The sequence below is a fragment of the Thermobia domestica genome, chromosome 11 (assembly GCF_964235325.1).
Source record: "Thermobia domestica chromosome 11, izTheDome1.hap1.1, whole genome shotgun sequence".
In the NCBI taxonomy this organism is placed as follows: domain Eukaryota; kingdom Metazoa; phylum Arthropoda; class Insecta; order Zygentoma; family Lepismatidae; genus Thermobia; species Thermobia domestica.
In genome coordinates, this window is record NC_137464.1 from 52,398,056 (window position 1) to 52,424,738 (window position 26,683).

The window sequence follows — 26,683 nt, forward strand, 5'->3', positions numbered from 1 at the left end:
ATGTGATCAAAAGTATTCGGACACCCCCAAAACATACGTTTTTCATATTAGGTGCATTATACTGCCACCTACTGCCAGGTACTCATTATCAGCGACCTCAGTAGTCATTAGACATCGTGAGAAAGCAGAATGGGGCGCTCGGCGAAACTCACGGACTTCGAACGTGGTCAGGTAATTGGGTGTCACTTGTGTCTGAAGTCTGTACACGAGATTTCCACACTCCTAAACATCCCTAGGTCCACTGTGTCTCATGTGATAGTGAAGCGGAAACGTGAAGGGACACGTACAACACAAAAGCGTACAGACCGAACTCGTCTATTGACTGACAGAGACCGCCGACATTTGAAGAGTGTCGTAAAGTGTAATAGGCAGGCATCTATCCAGACCATCACACAGGAATTCCAAACTGCATTAGGATCCACTCCAAGTACTATGACAGTTAGGCATGAGGTGAGAAAACTTGGATTTCATGGTCGAGCGGCTGCTCATAAGCCACACATCATGCAGGTAAATGCCAAACGACGTCTCACTTGGTGTAAGGAGCATAAGCATTGGACGATTGAATAGTGGGAAAACGTTGTGTGGAGTTACGAATCACGATACACAATGTGGCGATCCGATGACAGGGTGAGAGTATGGGGAATGCCCGGTGAAAGTCATCTGTTAGCGTGTGTAGTGCCAACAGTAAAATTCGCAGGTGGTGGTGTTATGTTGTGATCATGTTTCTCTGGGAGGGAGCTTACACCCCTTGTTGTTTTGCGTGGCACTCTCACAGCGCAGGTCTACATAGATGTTTTAAGCACCTTCTTGCTTCCCACTATGAAGAGCAATTCGGGGATGGCGATTGCATCTTTCAACACGATCGAACACCTGTTCATACTGCACAGTCTGTGGCGGAGTGGTTACACGACCATAACATTCCTGTAATGGACTGCCCTGCACAGATTCCTGACTTGAATTCTCTAGAACACCTTTGGGATGTTTTGGAATGCAGACTTCGTGCCAGGCCTTACCGACCTACATCGATACCTCTTTTCAGTTCAGCACTCCATGAAGAATGGGTTGCCATTCCCCAAGAAACTTTCCAGCACCTGATTGAAAGTATGCCTGCGAGAGTGGAAGCTGTCACCAAGACTAAGGGTGGGCCAACACCATATTAAATTCCAGCAGTACCGATGGAAGGTGCCACGAATTTGTAAGTTATTTTCAGCCAGGTGTCCGGATACTTTTGATCACATAGTGTAAGTATACATTTCATTATAATATACAGTACAAACGTAAGTGAAACTTTCATTAAATCCTTGCTTTTCTCTTAGAAATCCGTTCTTTAAGCCTATAAACCTAAACTGAAGCTTAAGATTGGATAGCTTATGAATCAAACATCATCTAAGAAACTTTCCACTCTAACGACAAACATCTGCAAAGTCGAAAAAAGTACTGCTTTTGAACAAAAGGGGGCCAATACCAAAAGTACTACTTCAAGAGTGGATCGGGTCTGTTTAAATTTTGTAAAAGAAACAAACAATAAAGAAAAAAACAGAAAATAAAGGTCTTTATGTTAGTAGCTGTTTTCCCTTGTGTTCGGCGAAAGGCATTCTTGGTGCAAATGAGCTGACACCAGAAGAATGCGTAACTCTTGTCTATGAGTTCGTCCCAAACACGTATAATTTCTTGTTCATGGTTTCAGCCAACATTCTCTTTGTTTGTCTCTTTCCTCTCTTTTTCTTTCTATCCTACTATTTTTCTGTTTCTCTTTTTGTCCTGCTTCTACAGTAAAAGGTCATTCAACCAGAAATGGAAAATCGCTTTACTTTTATTTTATTTTTAGATTTGAGGTAAGTTAATGCCCAAAACAGAGCTGAATATCACTTAGTATGTACTTTTCTTGAATGTAAGCTTTAAAACTTCGGGGAAATAATGATATCTTGATCTTCCCTTGATAAATATATTGACAGTGTGTCACATTTCGATATTAATATTTAGCAGGAAATTAGATTAATAGTTTTTCCTTTATTTCGCGCCATTTGAAAGGATTATTGCTTACCTTCAAACAAATTTAGTGGATGAGTATGCAGTTCAGTCTTTAATGAATGCATTTCCACACATACGGATATTATACCAAGGTTATTATAAAATAGAGGATCTGCTCATATGTATCTTCATCCTATTACATCAACGAAGCCAAAAAAAAAAAAAAAAAAAAAAAAAAAAAAAACAACGAGTCGGCATGTCTGATTGGCTACTCTTGTTTTCACAATTGTCTGATTGGCTACTTTCGTTTCAGCCATGAATGTTCGTTCAAAACATTGCGATGTTATTGGGCAGAGTGGGCAGAGAAGGGGTGGCGAACCTGTGACGTATGGCTTCAAGATTTTGTTGTAAGAACAGATCCTCTGTTTTATAACATCCTTGTATTATACCACAATGCAGAAGTACAAATAAAATTTCCAACAAATCCTTGTTTTTCTCTTGGAAATCCGTTTCTTTTAAAGTTTGTAAACGCAAACTGAAGCTTATGAGTGGATCACTTATGAATCAAACATCACTGAACAAACGTAAGAAACTTTTCAGTCTAACGACAAACTTCTGCAAGTTGAAACGGGAAACAATTGATTGTCTTTGGAAAAGAGAACCAATACCAGAAGTATTACTTCGGCAGTGTATCGGATCTGTATTAGTTTTGGAAACGAAACAAACAATGGAAAAGGAAGAAAACAGAGAAAAAACATCCTGTATGCTAGTAGGCCATTCTCCTTTGTGTGTGTTGGCAAAAGGCATTTTTGGTGCAAATGAGCTGACAGCAGAAGAAAGCGTAACTCTTGTCCCTGAGTTGATCCCAAACACATATTATTCCCCGTTCATGGTTCCAGTAGTCATTCTCCTTGTTTCTCTCTCTCTCTCTCTCTCTCTCCTTCTTCTTCTTCTTCTTCCCTACTCTTTCTCTGTTTCTCCTTTTGCTCTGGTTCTAAAAGGTCACTCAACCAGAAATCCAATTGTGACCAAGTGGAATGTAAAATCGCTTGCTTCTCTCTTGGGGGCCTCCGCTGTGGAACAATCTTCGCTAACTTCCGGCGACAGTGTTTTCGAGTGTGTATGTGTATGTGTGTGTGTGAGAGAGAGCCTCACTACATGTGTAGGCGTCTGTCTCTGTAGGTATGGTATGGTCCTCGTCCTTCTGGGTATTTTTGTTTGGTATCCTATGGGAAGAATGGGGGAGAAATAGCATGATATAACAAACAAGAGAAGAGAGATAGAAGAATTATTCTTGACCAATAGAAAAGAGAGACGTTTTCGTTGTTTATCTGCCTCAAACAATTTATGGTTTCAGAAATATATATATAGTATATGGTTTTGTTGGTTTTGGTTTGGTTTCGTTTCACAACCCAATAAATAAATGAAAGGTAAATTTATCTCGGTTTCAGGCATTTCAGTTTGTCATTGTGCTTACAGATATATTTTCATCTCTTCAGAATAAATGTAATGTTACACTATGATTCAAACGTCACCAGCCTCTGAGTTTAAAATGTAATATTGAAAAATTCTAAAATCTTTACAAGTACTGTTGCTTGTAATATTTGTAAGGAACTCTGGGAAACGTCAAACAATAGACCCAAGTGACAACGCATGCGCCACAGTTAGCAAGAAGTCGAAGATGAAGGAAACGCAGTCTGCTATGAGTCTTAGGCAGAAACAGAGGATTGCTTTCCTAGAAGCGTATTTTGCAACACAATTGTATGTACATCATTACGATTATCTTTCAGCAGTGGCTTTGTAGTTTTATACCAGCAAAAGCAGCAGTGTATTCTCCAGTGAAACATTTTTGCAATACATTGATTGCCGCGTGATGCCATTTTTTTCATCACTACTGTGAATTTTGACCTGTGCATGATTATCATCCTTGAGTTCGCTTGAAGAATACGCTTAAAGAATAAGAAGAATATTGTTAACTCCAACGGACGGACGGGCAACAATACATCAAACATGATTATTAAGATACTCCGCGAATTCTTCCAGGATTGAACGATATTGAAAACATTGAACTTCCCTCGCTCAGCTGATTTGAGACCACCAGATTTTGTTATTTGTGGGATTGTATCAAGAGCACGGTGTACCACAATAGCTCCAGGGCGCTCCAAGAGTCGCGGTACAATATAATCAGAGCCATAAAAGGGCATTTCAGCTAACACACTTAAAAATGGCAAATAACATTTGTCGCCGGGCCAATTTGTGTCTTAAAACTGGAGGCCAATTTCAACATTATTTACAAGTAATATAAGGTTTTTATAGTTATAATGTAAGAAACAAATTAAATGCAAGGCAAAAGGTAGTTAATTTTTGCCTTGGGTATGGAAGCAGGCATAACAAAAAATTATGAAAACTCGCAAAAGAAATGTAAAGACGCGTCGTAAATGTTATATCTCTCTCCCCTGAACTATTTTTAACAACCCCTATTCAAATCGTAATTTGTATATGGTAAGGATTCCCACCTTTCAGTGCGAATTATTTCATCGAGCACATGTAATATTTATAAAACACGTGGTATTGCTTATAGCCATCAATACAAGCAGACAATACACATTAAGTAAACTGGAAGACATGAAGCCAGCACGACGGAACCCTAGGAGGAACGAGCCACCCAGAAATCACCTATAAAAGAGGACCAGGACAGAACCAAATTACCAGTTAACCACTGATCACATAACCTACACCTGCTCCTGAGGTCACCCTGGACGATGGAGTAGTACTTGTCCAGATCCCTGTAGGACGCCATGAACTAAAATAGTACCATTAATACCATATCCTGAAATCGTTACAGACGCCCTAAAGGCTACTATAAGCTAAGGGGTCCCCGTGCAAAAGTATTTCCTTTCTTCACCTTTTATTTGTGATAAGGAAAGACCCTGATTTATTCTTTTTGTGCTTACAAAGATGTCTTGTAATATTTTTATAAATAAATTCGGTGAAGGGTTAAATCCCGGAGTGTTATTAATTCTACCAAAAGACATTGCAACCTTCACACAGTGATATATTCTACGGAGATAGAATATATCATTCGTATAAGAATTTAATATTGACAATTAAAACCATTACAATTCTTGTATACAACGTTTATTTAAAATAATTCATAATATATCATTATAAATTAGATTCCAGAATTGGGTTTCATATATAAAAAAAGAATATGTTTTGTCAATTAGTAGTCAAATTCATATTGTCAAATCATGTATAAAATGCAGGAGTTTTTAAGATTTAACAAAACTTTGTGTGATTCATTATAGAGCCTTAAACAGTTATTAAATCTCTTTCCTTCGAACAGTTTGCTGTGTTTGTAGGATTGATCCCTTTTATCTTACGAAATCATTAATTTGCAATATTTCAGTTAATAAAATGAATGTTCAATTTCTTGTGTGTTGGCAATTCATTTCTAATTACAATAGAACTACAAATTCCGTCTCCTTTAGTTTAAAGAAATCGTGGGAAATTAAACTTTAAAAAAATCATTTCATTTTTTTAGAACTCGAAAACATTTATCACTCAAATACTCTCTTGAATTTATCCTGCGAATAGGTATGACCCCGGCCAATTGAGCAAATACCTGATACATCCTCCCCTTTATGGCACTCCCAAAACATTAATTAATAAATGAAAATAAAACGAATAAAAGTTAAATGATGATAATAATGTTAAATGCAATTTTAAAACCCTTAACCTTTTGTTTGTAGTTTATTTATTTGAAAGTTATTTATTTATTTATTTATTTATTTATTGAACAAATTCCCAGATACAGGATAATTGTGTCATTTTACACAGGGAAATATCAACAAGCAGGAAAAAAAGAAAAAGAAAAACAATTTAAAAATAAACAACAACAGTAACATCAATAGTATTAACAAAGAGTGCACAAGTAATATTATTTAGCCAGCACGCGTTTTATTGCTCTTTCAAATACCGGGTAGCTCGAAAAATGTCCACCTCACTGGTTAGATTATTATAATAGTTGGGTACTCGGTGAAAAAGAGACCTCTGTATAATTGTCAACCTAGGGCGTGCAAGATGGAATAGGTGGGTATTCCGGGTTTTGCGGGAAGGGACATGTAAGGATCGTTGTTGAATTAGGGTTTCTGATCTTAGGCTCCCATTTACAATCTTATGAAGAAACTTCAAGTCAGAGCTATTTCTGCGTACTTCTGGCGTCTGGATATTAAGATATCGCAAAATTTCCTCCTTAGTTAATATTCGAACTGCGGGAACACGAAAACGTACTATTGCAATAAAGAAATTGAGAACAGACTCAAGTCTAGAGAGATGTGTAGGTGCGGCCATGGCCCATATGGGAGAACAGTATTCGATCTTGGGTGCTATAAGAGTTTTATAGAATGTTGTTAATGATGCCACAGTACGTAGTTCAGTGAATCGGTAAAGAAGCCCCAGCATACGCATTGACTTCTTAGCTATTGAGGAGATGTGGTCAGAGAACGAGAGTTTGGAATCAAAGATGACACCAAGATCATTATGACTGGCAGAATGTGTTATAGGGGAATCATTAATATGGTATTTGGAGGGAACAGGAGACTTTTTCAGAGTAATTGTAATACCGTCACATTTCTTACTGTTAAGTTTCAAATGCCACATTTCACACCAGTCCAGCCTACAGGAAGATAATTTATGTCTTCCTGTAGGTCAATTGTGTCATGGAAACATGATATTTCTCTATATAATTTGCAATCGTCAGCAAAAAGCAAAAGGCCACTAGGATTAACTGATAGGTGAGAGTAGAGATCGTCCATATACAGGACAAATAGCAGGGGCCCTAGTACGCTTCCCTGAGGCACCCCCGAGATCACAGGTTGGGGGTTAGAAGTCGCCCCTGAAAGAAGAACTTTCTGTTTACGTCCCTTTAGATAGCTGGTGATTAAAGAGAGAAATTTACCATGTACATTAAACCTATTGGAAAGTTTGTGGAGAAGAAGAATGTGACTGACTGTTACGTGTTGTGCTATAGTTAAAATCATATGTAGTCGATAGAAATAATATGAGATACCTATGGTAACGTGGGTTTTGCCCAAAGTGGAGTTTTCGCGTCGTAAGTTTTGCCCGAAATGATTTTCTACTAGTGGTTTTTCCCCCCGAAAGTCATGAGCTCAAGTTTTAAAGTTGAACTCCATGGATCTATCTGAATCGAAAACAAAATCTGTGATTTTTCTTTGTCAAATCGCTCCGCTGTCAAGTTGCTCTTTGTTTATTTCCGCAATCCTTAATTACAAATATCTCAATGTGTTACCAACAAAGAAAAGGAATATGACATTTTAAATCTATGTAGCCATTCGACATTAATTGTTGGTTAACTGTTAAGAAAAAGAAAATATCCCATAGAAGGGAATAGGGCATTGAAGTTTCCTTTAAATTCCGTAGACAGTTATCCGACCAATCAGAGATAAGGATTTGTTTACATTTTCCAGTTTTTGAGAATTAAAACATCTTTCAGGAGTGTGTACCGTATATATCATAGTTAAGGATTGGTCTATATTCACAATTTATTTATTTGTATGTCACTGCTGTAGTTAACTTCAATCCTGAATTTCTGTTAAGAGTAAAATATTTACATGCAGTGATAATTAACATTGTGCATTAGAAAGTGTATTAATTTCATTCTTCTGTGATTGATTCTCTTCGGTTCTTTCGGGCCTGATCTTTTCGGGGGAAAACCACAACAACATTCGTCTTTCGGGAAAAGCCTACTAAATTAATATTGGGACAATCATAGCGAAACAACATGGAGTTCATATCTATAGCACCAAAGATTTATAAATGATTAAATAACCTCCCCTTTCACTCGGACTCATTCATATGGAATCTTTCTTATATCTGTATCACCACCTTTCTCATGAAATTAGTATACCTCTGACCACTGGTGTAGAAGCAGTAGATTTGCCACCAAATTATAACAGTTACAAGTACACTACATAGACACAGCATAAAATATACAATTATTTGACGTTAAAATACCAAGAATTCCTTCTCCTGCAAGAAAGTGTATATTTTTTATGCTTCAGCACGGTAATCCAAAAGATAACGATATGCTGGGAATGTTGGAAGCAGTTGCTAATACAATGCATTATACCCAAAAACTGAGAAAGACACACAAAAATACAAGTTCACTGTATAGTTAACATATACCAGCTTATTCATATTAGAATATAATGAAGTAAATTTTAGATAAATTAAGTTGATAGCAACTGTCCATGTACCATTTCCTCCACTGTTGCAATATTAAAGCACAATAAGTATATATATATATATATATATATATATATATATATATATATATATATATATATATATATATATATATATATATATATATATATATATATATATAATATTCCGTAACATTCTAACTACACCCAAGAGAATACACAAGTTAGATATTATGTCCCGCGAGGAGCTTTGTTCTTAAGAGGATGGCAATTCAAGTAACATTGATATCACAGGCTCCCTCGGGGAATGTAACTGTAACATCAACTTTATTACGTGGATGATAATAAAAATTTGTGTCCCCTTTCTTTTATTCTCGTGTCTTACTTTCATATGCATATTTTTTCCTCAACTTCTTTCAGAGATTTTAGACAAAAGAGGAACTGAGAGAGGTTAAGAAGATTGACGAAACGAGTGCGAAAGATTTTCTTTTTTTTTTTTAAAATAAGAAAAAAGATGTCCTCTTCGTTGGCTGTCGTTAGATTTTACCACGGTAATCTGAAGTTAGTTTTGGAGTTACTGGTGATTAGACGTCGTACTCATCTCGACGCCTCTTTCTCATTGTTTTACGACTAGCTTTCAGTAGTTTTATGATTCTAGAAAAAGAACGGATTTTTTTTTAAATAAATAAAATCAAAAAACAAAAGAAATTTTAAATATTACTGCCTTTGTTGTCCATTCCTCTTATGAATCTTCTAATTCTGTACTGAAATTAACTACCTGCAGTTATAAGGAAACTAAAAAAGAAAGTTAACATCATTCTGACTGGTTCCTTGGTCGTTTGTTTGCAGTTTTTAACGTTTCTTTTAAGCATTGAGGTTATATTAAACTTGGATCTAGCGTTTAACGAAAATTCGAATCCAGCGTCTCATACAATTTCTTCTTGCATAGGAGAAAATATAGTTCCGGTTTATAGTAGCTTCTTAAATAATTCTTACATGTTTACAAGTGTTTTCTTTACAAGTCGTCCTATTTTTTCGAATCAGCAACACTAGTACAATAGTAAAATTTAACTGTAAATGTGAAAGGTCTTACCTTTAACGTGACATTTATAGTTATTATTTTACGCTACAGTTGAAATCATAGGTGATTTAATAATTTGAATACAATTATAGATAATGTGTAAAGAATTATGTGCGTATTTTCAAAATCAAGGACTTCTTGTTCAATTTTGTCAATTTACTTATTCCAACAACTGGCAAGCTCAGATAAATTAAACTTAAAAAAAAAATCCTCTGCACAACAAACAGCCTTTAGAAGATCTATTTTCTATTAGCTGGCCTGTCTCATTCATTCATTTGGTGCAATGTGTGGTCAGCAGATCTGCTCTCGAGGTAGTAGATATCCGTTCTAATATTACAATATTAAAAGTCCCACTTCTGTGATTCTAATAAAGAGTAAATTAGATGTCATATACAGTATATTCTTAAGGTACGCTTATTGCTAACTAGCATGATAGTCAGTTCTATAATAATAAATATGAGCTATCTTACTCAACCACATTCCTTTATATTAAGATCACATATGACAATTTACAACCCTAAAAGTAGCGTTTTCCTAAAGAAAGAATAATAATCAGAACATATATCTATCCCAAAATTATTTTCCGAACCGGGGATTCTTTAATCCAAATGACAACGTGTGGAAATTCTAGGTATTGGTTACCTGAATTATTCTGAGCATACTCTACTTTTGTACTCCTGTGCTTTTATTCCACTAGTTGTCTCTGTTAGAATAATAAGTTTTCTAATATGATTGTTTTGTCATTTTTGCAAAAGAATGTAACTATCGGTCTTATTGTGTAACATATTTTTTTATATATAGGTCCAATAATACCCACACCGAAACAATAAATATTTCATACTGTCACTCGAAATACACTTTTGGCCGTGGTGGCTCAGTAGTAGAACGTTCAAATCTAGTGCATGGGGTCCCTGGTTCGATTCCAGGTGAACTTTGTGGTAGACAAATACCATGTGCGTGGGTTTTCTCGAGGTTCTCCCGTTTCCTCTCACTTTCTTAATTCCATTCATTTCGCATTCACCATTCCACCGTCCTTATCTTCATTCCACCATTCCATTCCTTTCTCTTTCATCACCGTCTTCTTTAACCTAGCCGGCATAATCGTGGGACGTAAAACTGGAAAATTCATTTCGTTTTGAAATATACTTTTAATAGGATGATACAAAATGACCATAAAGCGAGAAGTTACTCAAACAAGTCTAGTTTCTTCAAATTCTTGTAGATCTAGTTGCTAATGTAATTTTTCTCTTTTATTATTTGTTAGGTAAACCAGATTCACTGTCCAACTGCACTATCCTAAATCAAACAGCGGATTCTCTTCATGTAGAATGCACGGAAGGATTTGATGGTGGTTTACCTCAAGATTTTATAATGGAAGTATATGATGCTGAAACTCAAACTTTAGTCTCAAATGTTACAAGTAGGACGCCGGCCTTCCATATCAATGGACTTGAATCTGGAAATGGTTTTGACATTATTCTTCATGCCAGAAACGCAAAAGGAAGGAGTGAGGCACAAATTTTACACGCGTCTACTCTCAAAGCTGCGGAAAAGAGAACAGGTAAGCTTAAATGCTGTTTATATGTTTATTTGTTGTCCCTTTTATCGTCAAGGGAAATGATCTTATTGAGCACCCCCAGGGGCGAATCTAGGACCGACTTCGGGGGGGTGTTATACTGCTACTTTAAGGGCTCCAAACTTTGGGATGGATTTTATTTATATATATAAAATAAGAAAGTTTCCTCTTCTGGTCGATCGCCCCCCCCCCCGGATCCATCCCTGAGCACCTCAATGTAAGGAAATTATGAAAAACTTGCTTAGCGTGCAGACTTTTAGTATGACACAACATTTAAAAAAATATATTGGAACAAATTTCTAACGATTTAAAGCTACTGATGAAAATATTGATTTTCAATAATGTATTATTGATTTGCCCTAACAATATTATTAATTACACATCCACACACACAAAATAAAGTAAATTCTGTGCAATGGATCCCAACGTATGGATTCGATGTATTTTGTTACACATAATCCAAGTTTCGAAACCCCAGGATGATTAACAGTGCCAATTTCTTTTATGGGCGAAAAATTTGAGCGATTTTGAATGGGTAGGATACACTTAACACAGCCATACAAAAAAAAAAAAAAAAACGTTCTGTGCAGCGGACCCCGGGATATGGATTCTATGTACATTTTTTTACGTCAATTCTAAATTTTGGAACCCCAGGATGATTGACTATGTCAACTTGTATTATGGGCAAAACACATGCGTATCAAAATGTATTCCTTATCAAAAATCGCTCAAGTTTTTAGCCCATAAAAAATTGACACGGTCAATCGTATCAAAATGTGTTTCTTATCAAAACTCGCTCGTTTTTAGCCCATAAAAATTGACACGGTCAATCGTATCAAAATGTGTTCCTTATCAAAAATCGCTCAAGCTTTTAGCCCATAAAAGATTGACACGGTCAATCGTATCAAAATGTGTTCCTTATCAAAAATTGCTCAAGTTTTTAGCCCATAAAAAATTGACACGGTCAATCGTATCAAAATGTGTTCCTTATCAAAACTCGCTCGTTTTTAGCCCATAAAAATTGACACGGTCAATCGTATCAAAATGTGTTCCTTATCAAAAATCGCTCAAGCTTTTAGCCCATAAAAGATTGACACGGTCAATCGTATCAAAATGTGTTCCTTATCAAAAATTGCTCAATTTTTTAGCCCATAAAAAATTAACACGGTCAATCGTATCAAAATGTGTTCCTTATCAAAAATCGCTCGTTTTTAGCCCATAAAAATTGACACGGTCAATCGTATCAAAATGTGTTCCTTATCAAAAATCGCTCAAGATTTTAGCCCATAAAAGATTGACACGGTCAATCGTATCAAAATGTGTTCCTTATCAAAAATCGCTCAAGTTTTTAGCCCATAAAAAATTGACACGGTCAATCGTATCAAAATGTGTTCCTTATCAAAAATCGCTCAAGTTTTTAGCCCATAAAAAAATTGACACGGTCAATCGTATCAAAATGTGTTCCTTATCAAAAATTGCTCATGCTTTTAGCCCATAAAAAAGTTGACACGGCCAATCGTCCTGGGGTTTCGAAATTTGTACTCTGTGTAACAAAATACACCGAATCCGTGCTCTGGGGTTTGCTGCACAGAACTTTTTCTTTCTTTCTTTTATTTCTTTTCTTTTTCTCTGTGTTATTTCAATAATTATGACCGGTCCACTGTGAGTGAGTGGTAGTTGTCAGTATATACTTCTGGTGAGAGAAGTTCTTAGTTCAATCCCATATATAAGAGAGCAGCCAGGATTTCATCATTTCTTCCTTGATCATTACTTCTCTGCCTTCTGTCGTACATCTTCTTTAGTTAAAGCAGTGGTTCCCCAACTAATGTCGCGACACGCAGACGTTTCGCACAGTCATATAGGATGTGTTATAACTTTCCAGAGCCGAAGCATTTAATAACTGGTTAAATCCAATATTAAGATAGACTGTACAAGTTAACAGCGGTAACAACAACATTCAGTACTACATAGAGTCACAATTATAATTTATATTGTTAATAATAAGAATTCAAACAAGTGTGTTGTAATGTAAGTGGGCGTTGAGTAAAGTGTGACGCAAACCAAAAGAGTTTGGAAACTACTGATTTACAAAGATAACTGTGGAATTTCAAACTAAAGATTTAATTTAATTTCAATAATCGTAATTCTGCATATATTATATTGCTTAATAAAAGAAATTGAAATACCAAACAAGACTTTCAGTACAACCAGCCAGCCTTATAAATTTTGAGATTTCAGTCTCAGACTATTAGTTTATAGCAGAAGATTTCACCAATGAAGATGGAGCTGTTTATCGTCCAAATAAAGCTTTGATTAGAATGTTAATAATTATAGTTTTAACCATTACAAAAATAACACTGTTAATTTGATTTAAATAAGAAAATTCTGCTTGGCTCGCTGGAAATAAAGTGTATTCTTTTATGAGAAAATACTTCTCTAATGCTTTATTAATTACGGATGTACAAATGAAGTATTGAATAATCAGAATGTTATGGTAATCCAATTACTATAATAGCATTGTGTAGTTTTTCTTTTAAGTAATATGTTACTATCTCTAGAAGCGCCAACAGCGATATCCGAGACTGCGTACACAGAGAGTTAGTATTACGTAGAACTTCAATGACACTCTTTTTAAATTTAGCATTATAATCAATTCTTCGATAGTAATTCACTGATATATCATTGCAAGTCTTTACAATGACTTGCTAACGTTCATGAAATGTGTATTATGTTTTACGGTATATATGCAGAAAAAACACCGTGACTTTTTTTTCTTATTTACTGTATTTAATTCTTTCCACGTATGTTTAACTTGTCGCTGGTGATGATTGGCATTAACAATAACCTGAAACTTCATATCTATGCTAGGACGGACGCAGATATGACTCAAAACTTCTTAGATGAGAATATTATACAGTAGAAACCAGAAATAACGTGATTCGATATACCGTGGATTTGGATATAATGGGGGAGAATGTATGTTCCTCAATACAAATATCGTAGTATTTTAGAAAATAAAATTTTGAAAGTGAAGATAAATTAGTAAAAATTCTGCAGGAAGCTGTTCTGCAGTGTAATTTTATCGTTAGGTTCGTGTTCAATACATTTCCTAGTCGATTATAACTCTTTTATTTCAAGAGATTTAGCAGAAGAAACAGGATAGATTGATTTTAGTCACTCACGATTACATTTCAATATGCCAAGGTAAAGTTAGAGCGTGGGGTAAAGTATGTCCCGAAGCAACTACGTTATATCGGGCTTCTACTGTATTTTGTTTTGAAGCCTCTTTCATACACATGTTTTTGGTTGCTTTTACTTTTAATTGGTTTAGAAATTAATTTATTTGTTAAATGGTAGTCAGCCCTACTTCATTTTTAATCTGAAAAAGAAGGCATTTGACTTATTTTTTAAAATTTAGTTCTGTATAGATTTACTTCTTTTGATCAAGTACTTGTTACTTTATAAGGCAGAGAAACAATATTTAACATTTTAGGTATTGTGTCCGGAAAACCAGAAACACCTCGAAATTGTTCCATTTTGCTTCAGTCTCAGGAAATGATTCGTGTTAGTTGTTCTGAAACTGGTAAACATCGACGACCTAGCGTTATAGGTATCCCTTCGAGACCAACTTATGTGATGGAGATTTATGATAGAGTAAGCGGCAACTTGGTCACCACTTCTATCAGCAAATCCCCAGTACTTGATGCTAAAAATTTGCCACCAGGAAGAACATTGACGATATCTATATACACATCCAACCAGTATGGAAACAGCTTTCCAATCACTATATATACGCATGTTCCAACAACTGCTGAGCAGAGAAATGGTAAGTTGCATGTAGGAACTTGGACCATGGAGCTGGAAAAGATATCCGATCCGCATGCTGAGTGAATCTGTAATGATTTTAAGGATCTTCCTGGTTGGTGATGGTCTTCGTGCAAAGTATGGTGGTGGCCTGTTGCTCGTATATTCTTTTATTTCTTATAAGAGATCATTTTTAGGATTGTGACTATTGTTAAATAAACAAATCTAACAATATAATGTTATTTTATTTCGTAACTTTAATAGAATTCTTAGTCTGATCCGCAGTTAACTTCGACAGTGGCGCTCCAAATTCCAAATTTCGTGTAAAATCTCTTATAAACTAGCTCCTTAAAGTTCCCACATCGCATAATAGGATCCACGCACTGTCAGTTAATGTTCATATGCTTAGCCGCACGATTTGCAATGACAAAATAGTGCCCATACATTAAGTTCGTTAACTGAACTCACCTAAAACGGTGCCACTTGCTCTGAATTAATGATTAGTTATCATAAATTATGTTAAGGAAGAACAAAAGAGGACGAAAATGAAAGTTCAAGATCGTAAAATGGTCCCAACTGATTACACCAAAACCCAATTGATTCTAGAGCTCCTTCGTGGCTAAGCGGTTAATGTACGCGCCTTTGGTGTGGGAGACCCGGGTTCGATTCCCAGGAGAAACTCACGTAGTTCGAATTCCACGTTAATAAATAGATACACGCCTCATATAGCCTCGCTGTTGAGAGAGACGTTAGATTCAAAATCAACCCAACCCAACTGGTTCTATTTGAAGAAAATGTTATTTTATTGACATGAGTTATAAAAGAAAAACTACGATGGTTATCTATTTATATGTTTAACGAGTTGATAGGTAGTAAATTGATTGAAAAGTTGAGATCAAATCAAAGTGGATTTCTATATGAAAATTTCTGGAATATATACAAATAGACAAGTGTAGTATATAAAAACATATAGAAGAGCTTTCAAGAAGCGTGTTAGGTTTTTGAGATACATCACCTAAAAGTTTGATTTAAGTACTTTGAAACTTTACATGTAAGTTCCTTAGAAATTTAAGCATGGCAATATTCATATGTTGATGCTATTGTATGTTGAATATCATATACAATGAGTGTGGCAAGTGTTGTTGAGTTTGCATTCAACTTGATTATAACAATATAGTCTACACTATAGTAAAAATTATTTGACTAGCATTACGTTAGAATACTATACAACATTATGTTAATAATGACAAGACGGTATATGTTTTCTTAATTACGAATTATAGTATAATACGTTAATTTTTATCCTGTAACTGACCATCGAATTATATGTTCGTGAAATACTTGGGACTATAAGCAAAGTGGATGAAAATGTATGATAGTGAAATATTTTGTAATTTCAATTAAGATTCCGAATTTTACTTCAACATAGAACACAAAATTACAAGTACACAAAAGTTATACGTCAACATTTGTCTGCTATATGTAATACTAGCCAATAAAGAGTCAAATACAACTTTCACGATATTAGTTGGAAAGTATGAACAATTGGTACATATCAAGTCATATAACTTTGAATTTTGGCTACAGAATATACCTGGTGAATATATATATATATATATATATATATATATATATATATATATATATATATATATATATATATATATATATATATATCAAATCAATTAATTATTACTTCTATAGATTTGATTAATTGAATTTCCACCGTACGCATATTTATTTCAGCATTAATACTTCGAGACATTGTTCATAGCTTTTTATTTCAACACACTCATATTCATGAAGATCCACATTACACAATTACTGTGTCCAAATAATAGTCACAATCCTACTACCTGTAACGCTTCCTTAGTGAAAGATCTTGGATGAATCACAAATCTGCTCATACTCGTAGTTTTGTAATATTACTTGATTTAGTTTTTTTTTTCTTTTTTTTTAACATGTGAAACCTTGCATGGTGTGCGCATAACAGAATCTAAAATGATATTTTATAGCTTGGGTTTTCGTGACTTTTGATACTGAAAGATTTTAATCAATATTTTAAAATTAATAATTAATTGGTTCTTGTTTCTGCAAAGTTCAAAACCAGAAAACAGAAGTTAAAGCATATGTTTATTTTATAATAACTAATTTCGCGTGCTATAAATAAATAAATTAAAAATTAGCATGTAACTTGGCTCGTGAGTGATGAGTGAATAATTTGATTTATTTATGAAAATTTATTAATTTAATTACTACAAATAAATAAATGTCTTAATAATTGGCATGTTTATTGATTTTTTTTAAAAATATTTAATATGTTATACATTGTGTTAAAATTATTGACGTTTGTTTGATTAGTATTTGCGTTATTTCTCAGCATCTACGCTATATAGGACGTAACCTCGAGTTTAAGATGAGATCTGAATCACTGTAGTGTGTATGTGATGCTCTCACGGTAATCGAAGCTGGTACTACCAAAGACATGTTCCTAGCTTTTCGTGAAATGAAAGTGAAAAAATAAGACGATACTAAAAAAAAACATCTAGAAGATGATTCATCTTAATGTGCCATTTGATCCTGTGTTCTGAAAGAAATATATCGCACAGTTTTTCAAAAGAAAATCAAATACTTTAGTCTCATCCTTGTACTTTTACGAAAAGTATTGAAATAACACGTAGACAATAATAAGAAGTGTTCCATCCTCATTTACCTAGATATTAATTGTTGATATATTCCCCATTATCAAGCAATACTCAAAGACGATACACCAAGGAATAGTCAAAGAGCGCCCCAACTTTAATCATCTAGATGTAAACTGTTAATACATTTCTTATCATCACAATATGGTCAAAGAATGGTCCGTCCGTATTCACCTAGGGGCCGCCGTGGCTCGGTGGTAGAGCGTTCACCTCTGGTGCAGGAATCCCTGGTTCAATCCCAGCTCGCGTCAAGTGAGCTTTGTGGTGAACAAACCCGGTGTGCGTAGGTTTTCTCGGGGTTCTCCCGTTTTCCCCAGTTTCTTCATTCCACCATTTCATTCATTTCTCATTATCACCGTCTTCTTTAGCCTAGTCGGCATAAACATGGAACGAAAAACTCAAAGATTTTCGTATTCATCTAGATATCGATTGTCAATTCATTACCAATATTATCAAAGAATAGTCAAAGAGTCATATCTTTATTTGACTAGATATAAGATGTCGATTCTTTATCAGAGAATAGTTAAACATGTCCTATACTTATTGACCTAAGTATCAACTGTTGATGTATTCCTCATTGTGAAAGAATAGTTAGAGTTTCGACGCAGGCTCCATCAAAGAACAGTTAAAAAACACTCCAGCCTTATTAATCTAAATGGCAGCTGCCTATACCTTTCCCGTTACCAAAGATAAATCAGAGTGTCTGATTCTTATTCTCCAAGATATCATGTGTTGATACATATCCTATTATCAACAACAACAACAACAACAACACTTTCAAAAAGTTTCTCACCAGCATTCACCTACATATCAGTTGTCCATATTTTCCCCATATTAAAGGAATACTCAAAGGCTGTCCATCAAAGAATAGTCAGAAAGCGACCCACTTTTGTTCGCCTAGATATCAGCTGTCGATTATTTTTCCATTATCTGAATATAATCAAAGGTTGTTTCACCCTTATTCATCTAGACAGATTTTTTCCATCCTATTCTTGATTATCACAGACTCAAATCAATTTTGACGAAGTACCTTTAAACAATAAACTGAGAAATCAAAAACATCTCAAAAACATCAATAAGTTCCTTTAGAAATTACTCATAAACATTTTAATATCATTCGTTGATTCCTGATACAGTGGCGTAGTAGTACAGTGAAGGATTGTTCCTCTGGTATAGTGAACATGTATTCTGTTTATATGCAAGGGAATCTTAGTAATGATTTGTCCATATACTGAAAAGCTCTCACAACCTTCTTAAAATATGACAATGAAGTTTAGTTTTCAAAATAATTTTATATTTTGTTGCAATGTAGATGTTGCTCCTAAGCATTTGTCGAAATATTCTTTGTGAGTGTGTCATTTCCTTGTAATTGTTTCTTGAATATTATCTTTGTTAATAGAAACTACAGTGCATAAAAATGGTATAATATGTGAAAATAATACTACCAAATACTAGTATTTGAGATATTGAGAAAAGTAGGCGATTTGATTATAAATATATGACCGGTTGCAAAAATTTCCTCTTCACCGGATCTTTCTTGTTCATTTTCCGATATTTATTTTCATTTTGTATTTTAAGTTATTTATATTGCTTAGTAAAAACTAAATTTCAATCCTCTTCCTTTTGTTGTTCACATTAGAAAAAGAAAATATATTTTTTTCTTAACGTTTTCCTTAAAATATCACCTTAACGTAATCTGAAAAGCTTAAGTTGAATAAGAAAATTTCACAAACAAAAGATCAAAGCATTTTTTTTAAAATTCACTCTTTTAATTAAAGGAGAGAATATTATCTTTCGTATATAATTAATGAAAGGAAATCACCCTTCTAAATGTACGAAATGATCCTTTAAAATTTCCTCCTTTTGGAATGCTTGTGATTTGCAAGAGATTATTTTCGCTTATTAAAATTTCTCAACATATAATGTAAGAAAAAAACATTTTTAATATCATTTGTATTGAATAAAACGAAATATTAAGAGGAGAAATATAAGCTTCTTAAGTTCTATTTTCTATGATATTCTTAGTTTAATATAACTTCCATATAAAGAGTTCAATATTATATATATATATATTATATCATTTGAAAAACAAATATAGCAAAAGATTCAGGAAAAAGCTTTGCACTAATGCAAATACATGTACAAGTCAAAAGCATTAACATTCTTGTTTCCTTTTGAACCCCAGGAGTATGTATATATATTTGTGTGTGTGCAGTGGGTGACTCTTTCTCCATGAAAGAACTCTTTTTTTATCATTTTGGTACATGTAAAATTTAGATTCTTTCGTTATTAATCACAAAATCGTTTAACTCTTTGTAGCTATCTAATGCATATATGAAATATCTTTAAATCATATTAATGATGATGACTTTATATTATTAGTATTATGAGTTGTGTTAGTAATAATACAACAAAGTATGTTTTAAGTATAATGAGCTCAAAGCACAAGTTCTTAGTTCATTTTAAGATGCTTGACTTTAAACTTTAAACGAAAAGGTCTCTTATAATAATAACTGTCGGTACATGTACACATTTTTTTTGAAGTCCTTATTCTACAAAAAATTCACCGACTTATAAATTATAATTTGATTTTTAATTGATTTCAGAAATATTAATATCATTCACTGATAGAAATAAACAAAATTATATTTTTAATTGTCAGTTACTATTTGATAGTACATCCAATGAAATAGCAATTTATCCATGTAGATTTTAAGCCTCTTTGGCCTAGAAGTAATGAAAAGCAAATTTTTGAACTTTTTGTTTAAAATATATCCTACGACTTGATTTTGAACAACATAGTTTCAAACTCATATATTACGACATTTTTAATATCATTTCATTCATTTGTTCTTATATTATTTTCCGTCATACGATTTAAAATTACCTAGTCTTCAATGTTTATTCATATCCCAGCCTAATATGTATTTAAATTCAGAGAATTCTGTCTTCAGTATTTCTAACATGTAACAGAAGATATTGTTTATGGGTTTCTGAATATTGGAAGATAACACATAAGTGTTCCTCTTTTCTTTTAAACATGACAAACAATAATATCCCCCTCCCAAAAAAAATTGAACATCCATTCCTTTAAAAAAAATCTGCAGTCGGAGGATAGAAGTGCACCATTAGGTTTAAAGGAACGAGTAATTTACTCCTGTGTTTGCTGCAACCCTACTTACAGATATAGACTTGGAAGATCATGGAGATTCATTTTTTGTGAACAATACTGTACTTTGAAATAGAAGAGTATATGTTTTTAAATTAAATTCCCTATTTAATTAAATGTTGCCAATTTTGATTGTATAGTATGTAATTAATTCTCACTAATAATGTATTTTGATATATGAATGAATAATGATCGTTTATGAAAAATGTTTTAATATATATCTTTTACTTCATTATTTTTTTCTAGCGGCTACTCCAGCGATCCTACACATCACACCGATCTTAGGCGTGCTGATTGGTGTGGTAGCTGCGTTGGTGTTGGTGGCCATTATAATAGTGGTGGTGATGCGACTGCGCGGCCATGATGAAGACAAAGAACAAAGCGAGCGGGATGCATGTGACAAATCCAGCATTCCGCTCAATAAAGACATCGATGAGAGCGCGGACATGGATGAGAAAAACCCGGATATTATTCCACAGAACAACGGTAAATGTTCATCAATTTTCCCCCTTTGAATATACTATTATATATGATCTCGCTCGTGACACATGGTGCACTGCAGTACAATTCATTTTCAGTGTCCATTTAATGGGCGGGTTACGACTTGCGAGGAAATGTTAGAATGAAAAAGAAAAGGACAGGAAATTTCAAATTCTGTTTTCATGATAAAAAAAAAACAAATAGATAATTAATTATTTCTTGAAAAGAATCTCTTTTTAAATGATCTACGTCATTTCTTAGACTGTGGCTGAGACTATTCTGTATTGACACCACAATTCTGGTGACACCATAATAATATAAAAAATAGTTTACTTTTCCGATTTCTTTTTTACCTAGGGGGGACTGTACGTACTGTTTCTTTTGTTTCGCATTAAGATATAAAATTCTAGTTTTCTTATTTTCAAATACCTAGGATCAATCTTAACAGATGAAAACCATACACACGAAGAAATTAAATGTCGACTGAAAGCAGGGAATCCGTGATATTATTGTTTAAAATTTCTTGTCGTCGCGAATTCTGTCGAGGAATTTGAAGCTTAAAATATATAAAACGATAACCGTGCTTGTTGGTCTGTATGGTTGTGAATCTACCTTGTTTTGTTTATGATTTTCCGGTTAGTAATCTCATATTCAAGGCAAATATACCCTATCCCTGCCCCATATTATAAGTAATTAACATAAATGACCTTACCTACAAAGGGATATATAGCAATATTACAGACTGCTATATATTACAGACTGCTGTCGTCATAATAAAGAGCTTGATGAAATTATACTTCCATATCAAGTTTCGTGTTAATAGATAGCGTGGTTATAGTACATCTTTTTAAATTTACAAAAACAATCATTTTCCTTGAAAATTACACATGAGAATTTACATTAACCCTCAGTGGCGTGTTTAGAATTTTGGTTTTGGGGGGATTATGCGCAACACGGGGAAGCACGGGAGGAGCAATTGCCCCCACCTGAATTTCAAAATTAAATATACTTTAATTTATGCGTAAATTGAAGTAATAATGACAAGAATTGCAAACTGGTGACTCTTATTTCATATGATACACACACAAAAAGCAGTGAATCTAACCTTTTCTTCTATTCATATAAGATAAAGGAAGCATCCTCTTGGTCTACCTAATTTCCCGGGCTATTTATTGCCCCCGCCCCCTCTTGATTTTCTTTAATTTAAACATTTAGCTTCCTTTATAACTAAACGATGTAAATATTCCTTTTCTATAATAACTTAAGTCCCGTTATGTTAATATCCGTGTAAGTTGATGTGGTTTAGTTTATCAGTTAAACTTATCACAGTTTCGCTTACCCAGTTTCCACCCTAAACACCTGTTTTGCTTATCAGCTCCTCTTAGTACTGAAGACTTGAATTACAACTAACAACGGTCGAAAGTATGAAAGGAGAAACGAAAGAAAGCAACAACTAAAAAAAGAAAAAAGAAACAGAAGAGCAGAGCGAACGAAACAAAGAAAAAAAGAACACACTTCTTACATGGAATGAAATTTGAAAAATATAGTATTATTTCTGAAAAAAAAAAAAGAGCATAAGAAAATAAAAAGTCAATGAAATTCTTAGAAATGGTAAGAAGGATTATTGTTATACGTGGAATGCGAAAACTAACAAATTTATTTCGGTAGGGGGGTTGAGCCCGATAGACCTTCCCTAAATACGCCACTGCTAACCCATATAGATTTTGTTCAATTTAGTAAAAATCAAGCGATTGGTATACAAAATATCTCATTTTTGAACACTTTTTTTTTTAATCGTTTAAATCTATCTTTTGGCAGACAAATGGATTAAGGAAGCGTATTTAACAATTCTCAATTCGAAGCCGATAAAATCTGTCAGTTTTTCTTTTTTTTTTTTAAAAAAAAAAAAAAAAGAGGAATTTTGAATATTTAGAAATGGGACAATGACAAATGTTACGTTAAAAGCAGCTATTGTATTCGCGTTGTCAGTGGAGACGGGACAAGGCTCATTTCAAATGCTGAAAATGTTGTCAAGCGCTCTGACAAGCATAGCTACGAAGGCTAGTTTCAAACCATTTTCATGAAACAGTAGCTCGTGTTCGGACATTTAGCATGCATTGTCCATTTTCGTCTTCCCCCTATTGTGTTTTCTTGTTATATGTAATGACACAATGGTAGCAGTGATGCTATTTGTATTACATTGTTCACTCAATTTAAGTTCTAATATATTCTAGGGCACTCTCTGCCTTTCAAGAATTATTAACGATATTTCGAAGAAATTATTAACATTGTTATATAGGGATATAGGCTATTTAAATTATTCCTTTGAAACCATCTCCACAAAATTATTAATTTAACTGCTTTTCTCCATGAGGAAGTCTGTCTTCTGGACAAATGTGCCAAGTCAAATGTGTGTAGTGGATATAGTGGCTTAATCTTGTTCGGTGTGGTTGTAGTCAAATGGTCTGTGGTATTAGGATGACGACTGTGAAGCAAAACCGATCGGGGGTTCAGGTCTCTCTCTGAAGAGAAAGAGATTGTTTTAACTGTTCTCGTTGTTTCTGTGTTCGTGTCCCGATTTGAATATCACCTCCTTCAATGAATGAACTCGATTTCAAATTTTCTCATTATTTTCTGGCCAAAATTAATGGTGATAAATAAAACTCGGGCGGACGGACGGACAGACAAGGTAGATAATCAATAAAAAGTAATTTTGGTAAGCCAAACACTATTTTTTTTTAAAAAAAAGTAATAGAGCGCACGGCTCTTGTACAATGGGTCCTTGGTTCAACCTCGTGTCGTAAAATTTATAAAGAACCTCATCTTTATGCTGGTTTTCTTGGGATTCTTCCACATTTTCATTCCACCAGCTCTTTCATACCCCGTCTTCGATTCCTGGTGGGTGCTTATGTGGTACGGTACATCTCATATAGCCTCGCTGCTGAAAGGGGCGCTGAATCCCAATTTCTCCAGTCAAATTTAGCTTAAACGGCATTATCATGGGAACGTAAAATTAACGATTTCATTTCGTTTCTCGAATATACGAAGGAATTCAGATACGATTGGTTTACTTGCTTTTACTTGAGGTATCTCGTAGGCAGCTCATTGTTGGCAGCTTTGAAACTTTCATTTAAAAAAAAATCATTCCTAGAAATGTCGATGTGCTTTAAACAGTTTAACCTCTACAGATAGTTATCAAAATAATGAAACATCTAAACTTGGAGACATATCAGATATCTGGGGCGAACTATTGGCCCCGGATTGTTTGTGGTAATGTAGAAAAAATTACGTAGTACGTGAGCAGCAATAGAACGTAGTGTGCACTGATCTGAGCAGATGGTAATAGTGTAAATGAGCGTACTCGTTGATTTTCAAAGAGGACAGATTGTTGGCGATCCGTTATGTGATACATGTCGCCAGAAACAGTGTCCAAGGTGATAACAACATACACAACTCACGGCAAAAACCACATCGTCGAAGGAGAATCTTGGTCGGAAGAAAACCCTCAGTAACAGGTCTTCTCAAACATTAAAGTGGATTATCACTGAGAACTTTCATGCACCTGCTGTGCAAGGGATGGATGAAGTCATGCAGCACCTCCCACCTTCTACGTCAATAATCAGAGTCCATTCAAATTACGTAACATGGACATATAGAATCAGGTTGTACAGATAAACCACTGATGCGCTTCAGCATCACGCTTCAGCACGACTCCAATAGTGCCGCGAACATGAAACGTGAACAGAAGATGACTGGAAACATGTGATATGGTTGAACAAGAGATCATTTGTATAATTTCAAACCATGGGCCCTTGTTTATGTGTGGTGGATGCCTAAAGTTGCGTATGGTGTGCAGTGTCTCCGTCCAACCATGAAACATGGCTGCGGCTCTACGATCCTGTGGGCTGCAGTCTCCTGGTTTTCAGTGGATCCCCTGCTGTCGCTTAGCAGTCAAGTCACTGCCCGTGATTATATTATTTTAGGAAACCGTGTACATATATGGTGCAGAGTTTATGTCCGGGTAATAATGGAATATTCCAGGATGATAGTGTACCCACTCACAGAGCTAGAGGTGTTATCGCGTGGTTTGAGGAACATCGGATGAAGTAACACCATACCCAGTTCTCCCAATTCCCGGTCCCAATATTAATTGAACACTTATAGTCCATTTTGGAGAAACATATCCCGAACAGGTTTCCATCTCCGTCATCTCTAACGGAACTAAGTAATGCACTGCACGCAGAATGATGTAATATCCCACTTACGACCTTTGTAACTCAATTTCATGTCGAAGTCTTACTATTTCATATGCTTGTTTTATTTTGATAACCATCTGTATCCAACTAGAAATGGAACGCAAGACAGCAATAGGTACCGAAATTGGACACTTCCTTTATAAGGTATCTAATGTACAGTCCGTGTTGGCGTATATACAATGATTGCCATGCCGTTTCCTTGTGTCAAAAGCAGTTGATTGGTATATATATATATATATATATATATATATATATATATATATATATATATATATATATATATATATATAAGTTGCTTTACACAATTGTTGGATATAGTACCTTATCCCAGAAAGTTAATTGTTAATTGGGTAACGTGTACAAGAACCGTCTTTACTGATCGCATTCTTTCATCAAGACAAGTTGATTGATATAACAATTGCGTGTCCCCATTCATGGAATATATCCACTCCAAGGAACTGAAATTTTCTATTATTATTATTATTATTATTATTATTATTATTATTATTATTATTATTATTATTATTATTATTAAATAGTGCAAAGGGAAGCTAATACTGTATAAAAACTTGGCGCATTTGAAAATAGAATTTGTGCTCATAGTCATAATAAAGATTTTCGTCCACTCAAATATATTGCTAACCTTCGGCATTGATTACTTATACCTTCTTTGTTTTTGAGAAGTAATCTTTTTGGGAAGAAGCTGACATACAGTTAAATAAAACTAGTAATGCCCTCGATACTCCAACCTAAACGAATATTATGGTTCATTAATAAGTTTTTGTAAATATTTTCATCTCGGAAATACATTGACCAGCCACAACATTATGACCACTTACCTAATATCTGTATATCAATCTTTAGCTCGCAGGACAGCATCAATGCGGTTTGATATGGAAGCAATGGGCCATCGATAAGCACCTGGATACAGAACGCACTACATGTGTACACACACAAGTTACTTAATTTCTGGAAAGTCCGTGGAGGGACAATGAGCTCGGATCAAAGTTCAATGGCATTCCACAAAATTTAATTGGATTAAGATAGGATAAATATTGGAGCCATTTCAGTAATTGAAATATACTATTATGTTCTAGAACCATCAAACGTTGGTCTTGTGACAAGGTGTGTTATCCTGTTGAAAGATGACATTTCCAGCTAAAAACATGGCTTTCATGAATGAATGTGCGTAATCATAAATGAGCTGTTGATAGCTAGGAGCAGTCATGGTGTTCTAAATGCGCGCTATTGGGCCTATGGATGACCATGTGAAGGTTTATCAATTCATAATGGAGCCCCCATCAGCCTGTCGTCATTCTACTGCACACGTCTTGAGCAGTTATTCAACTGAAGGATGAAGAATTCTAACCTGGCAGTCGATGTGATGAAGGCGAAATCGTTATTCATCTTACCTTGG

General features: G+C 34.5%; 1 protein-coding gene across 2 annotated transcripts in view; it reads left to right on the top strand.

Moving 5' to 3' along the window:
* LOC145664069 (nephrin-like) overlaps positions 1 to 26,683 on the top strand; it is a 727,167-nt gene that overhangs the window by 669,061 nt on the left and 31,423 nt on the right. The window contains exons 11-13 of one of the 2 annotated variants that reach the window (XM_081730409.1): positions 10,544 to 10,840; positions 14,349 to 14,681; positions 20,777 to 21,016. In XM_081730409.1, coding sequence (XP_081586535.1) covers positions 10,544 to 10,840; positions 14,349 to 14,681; positions 20,777 to 21,016 — 870 coding nt within the window. The remainder of the gene's footprint in view (positions 1 to 10,543; positions 10,841 to 14,348; positions 14,682 to 20,776; positions 21,017 to 26,683) is intronic. The other variant, XM_081730410.1, reaches the window with a different exon arrangement.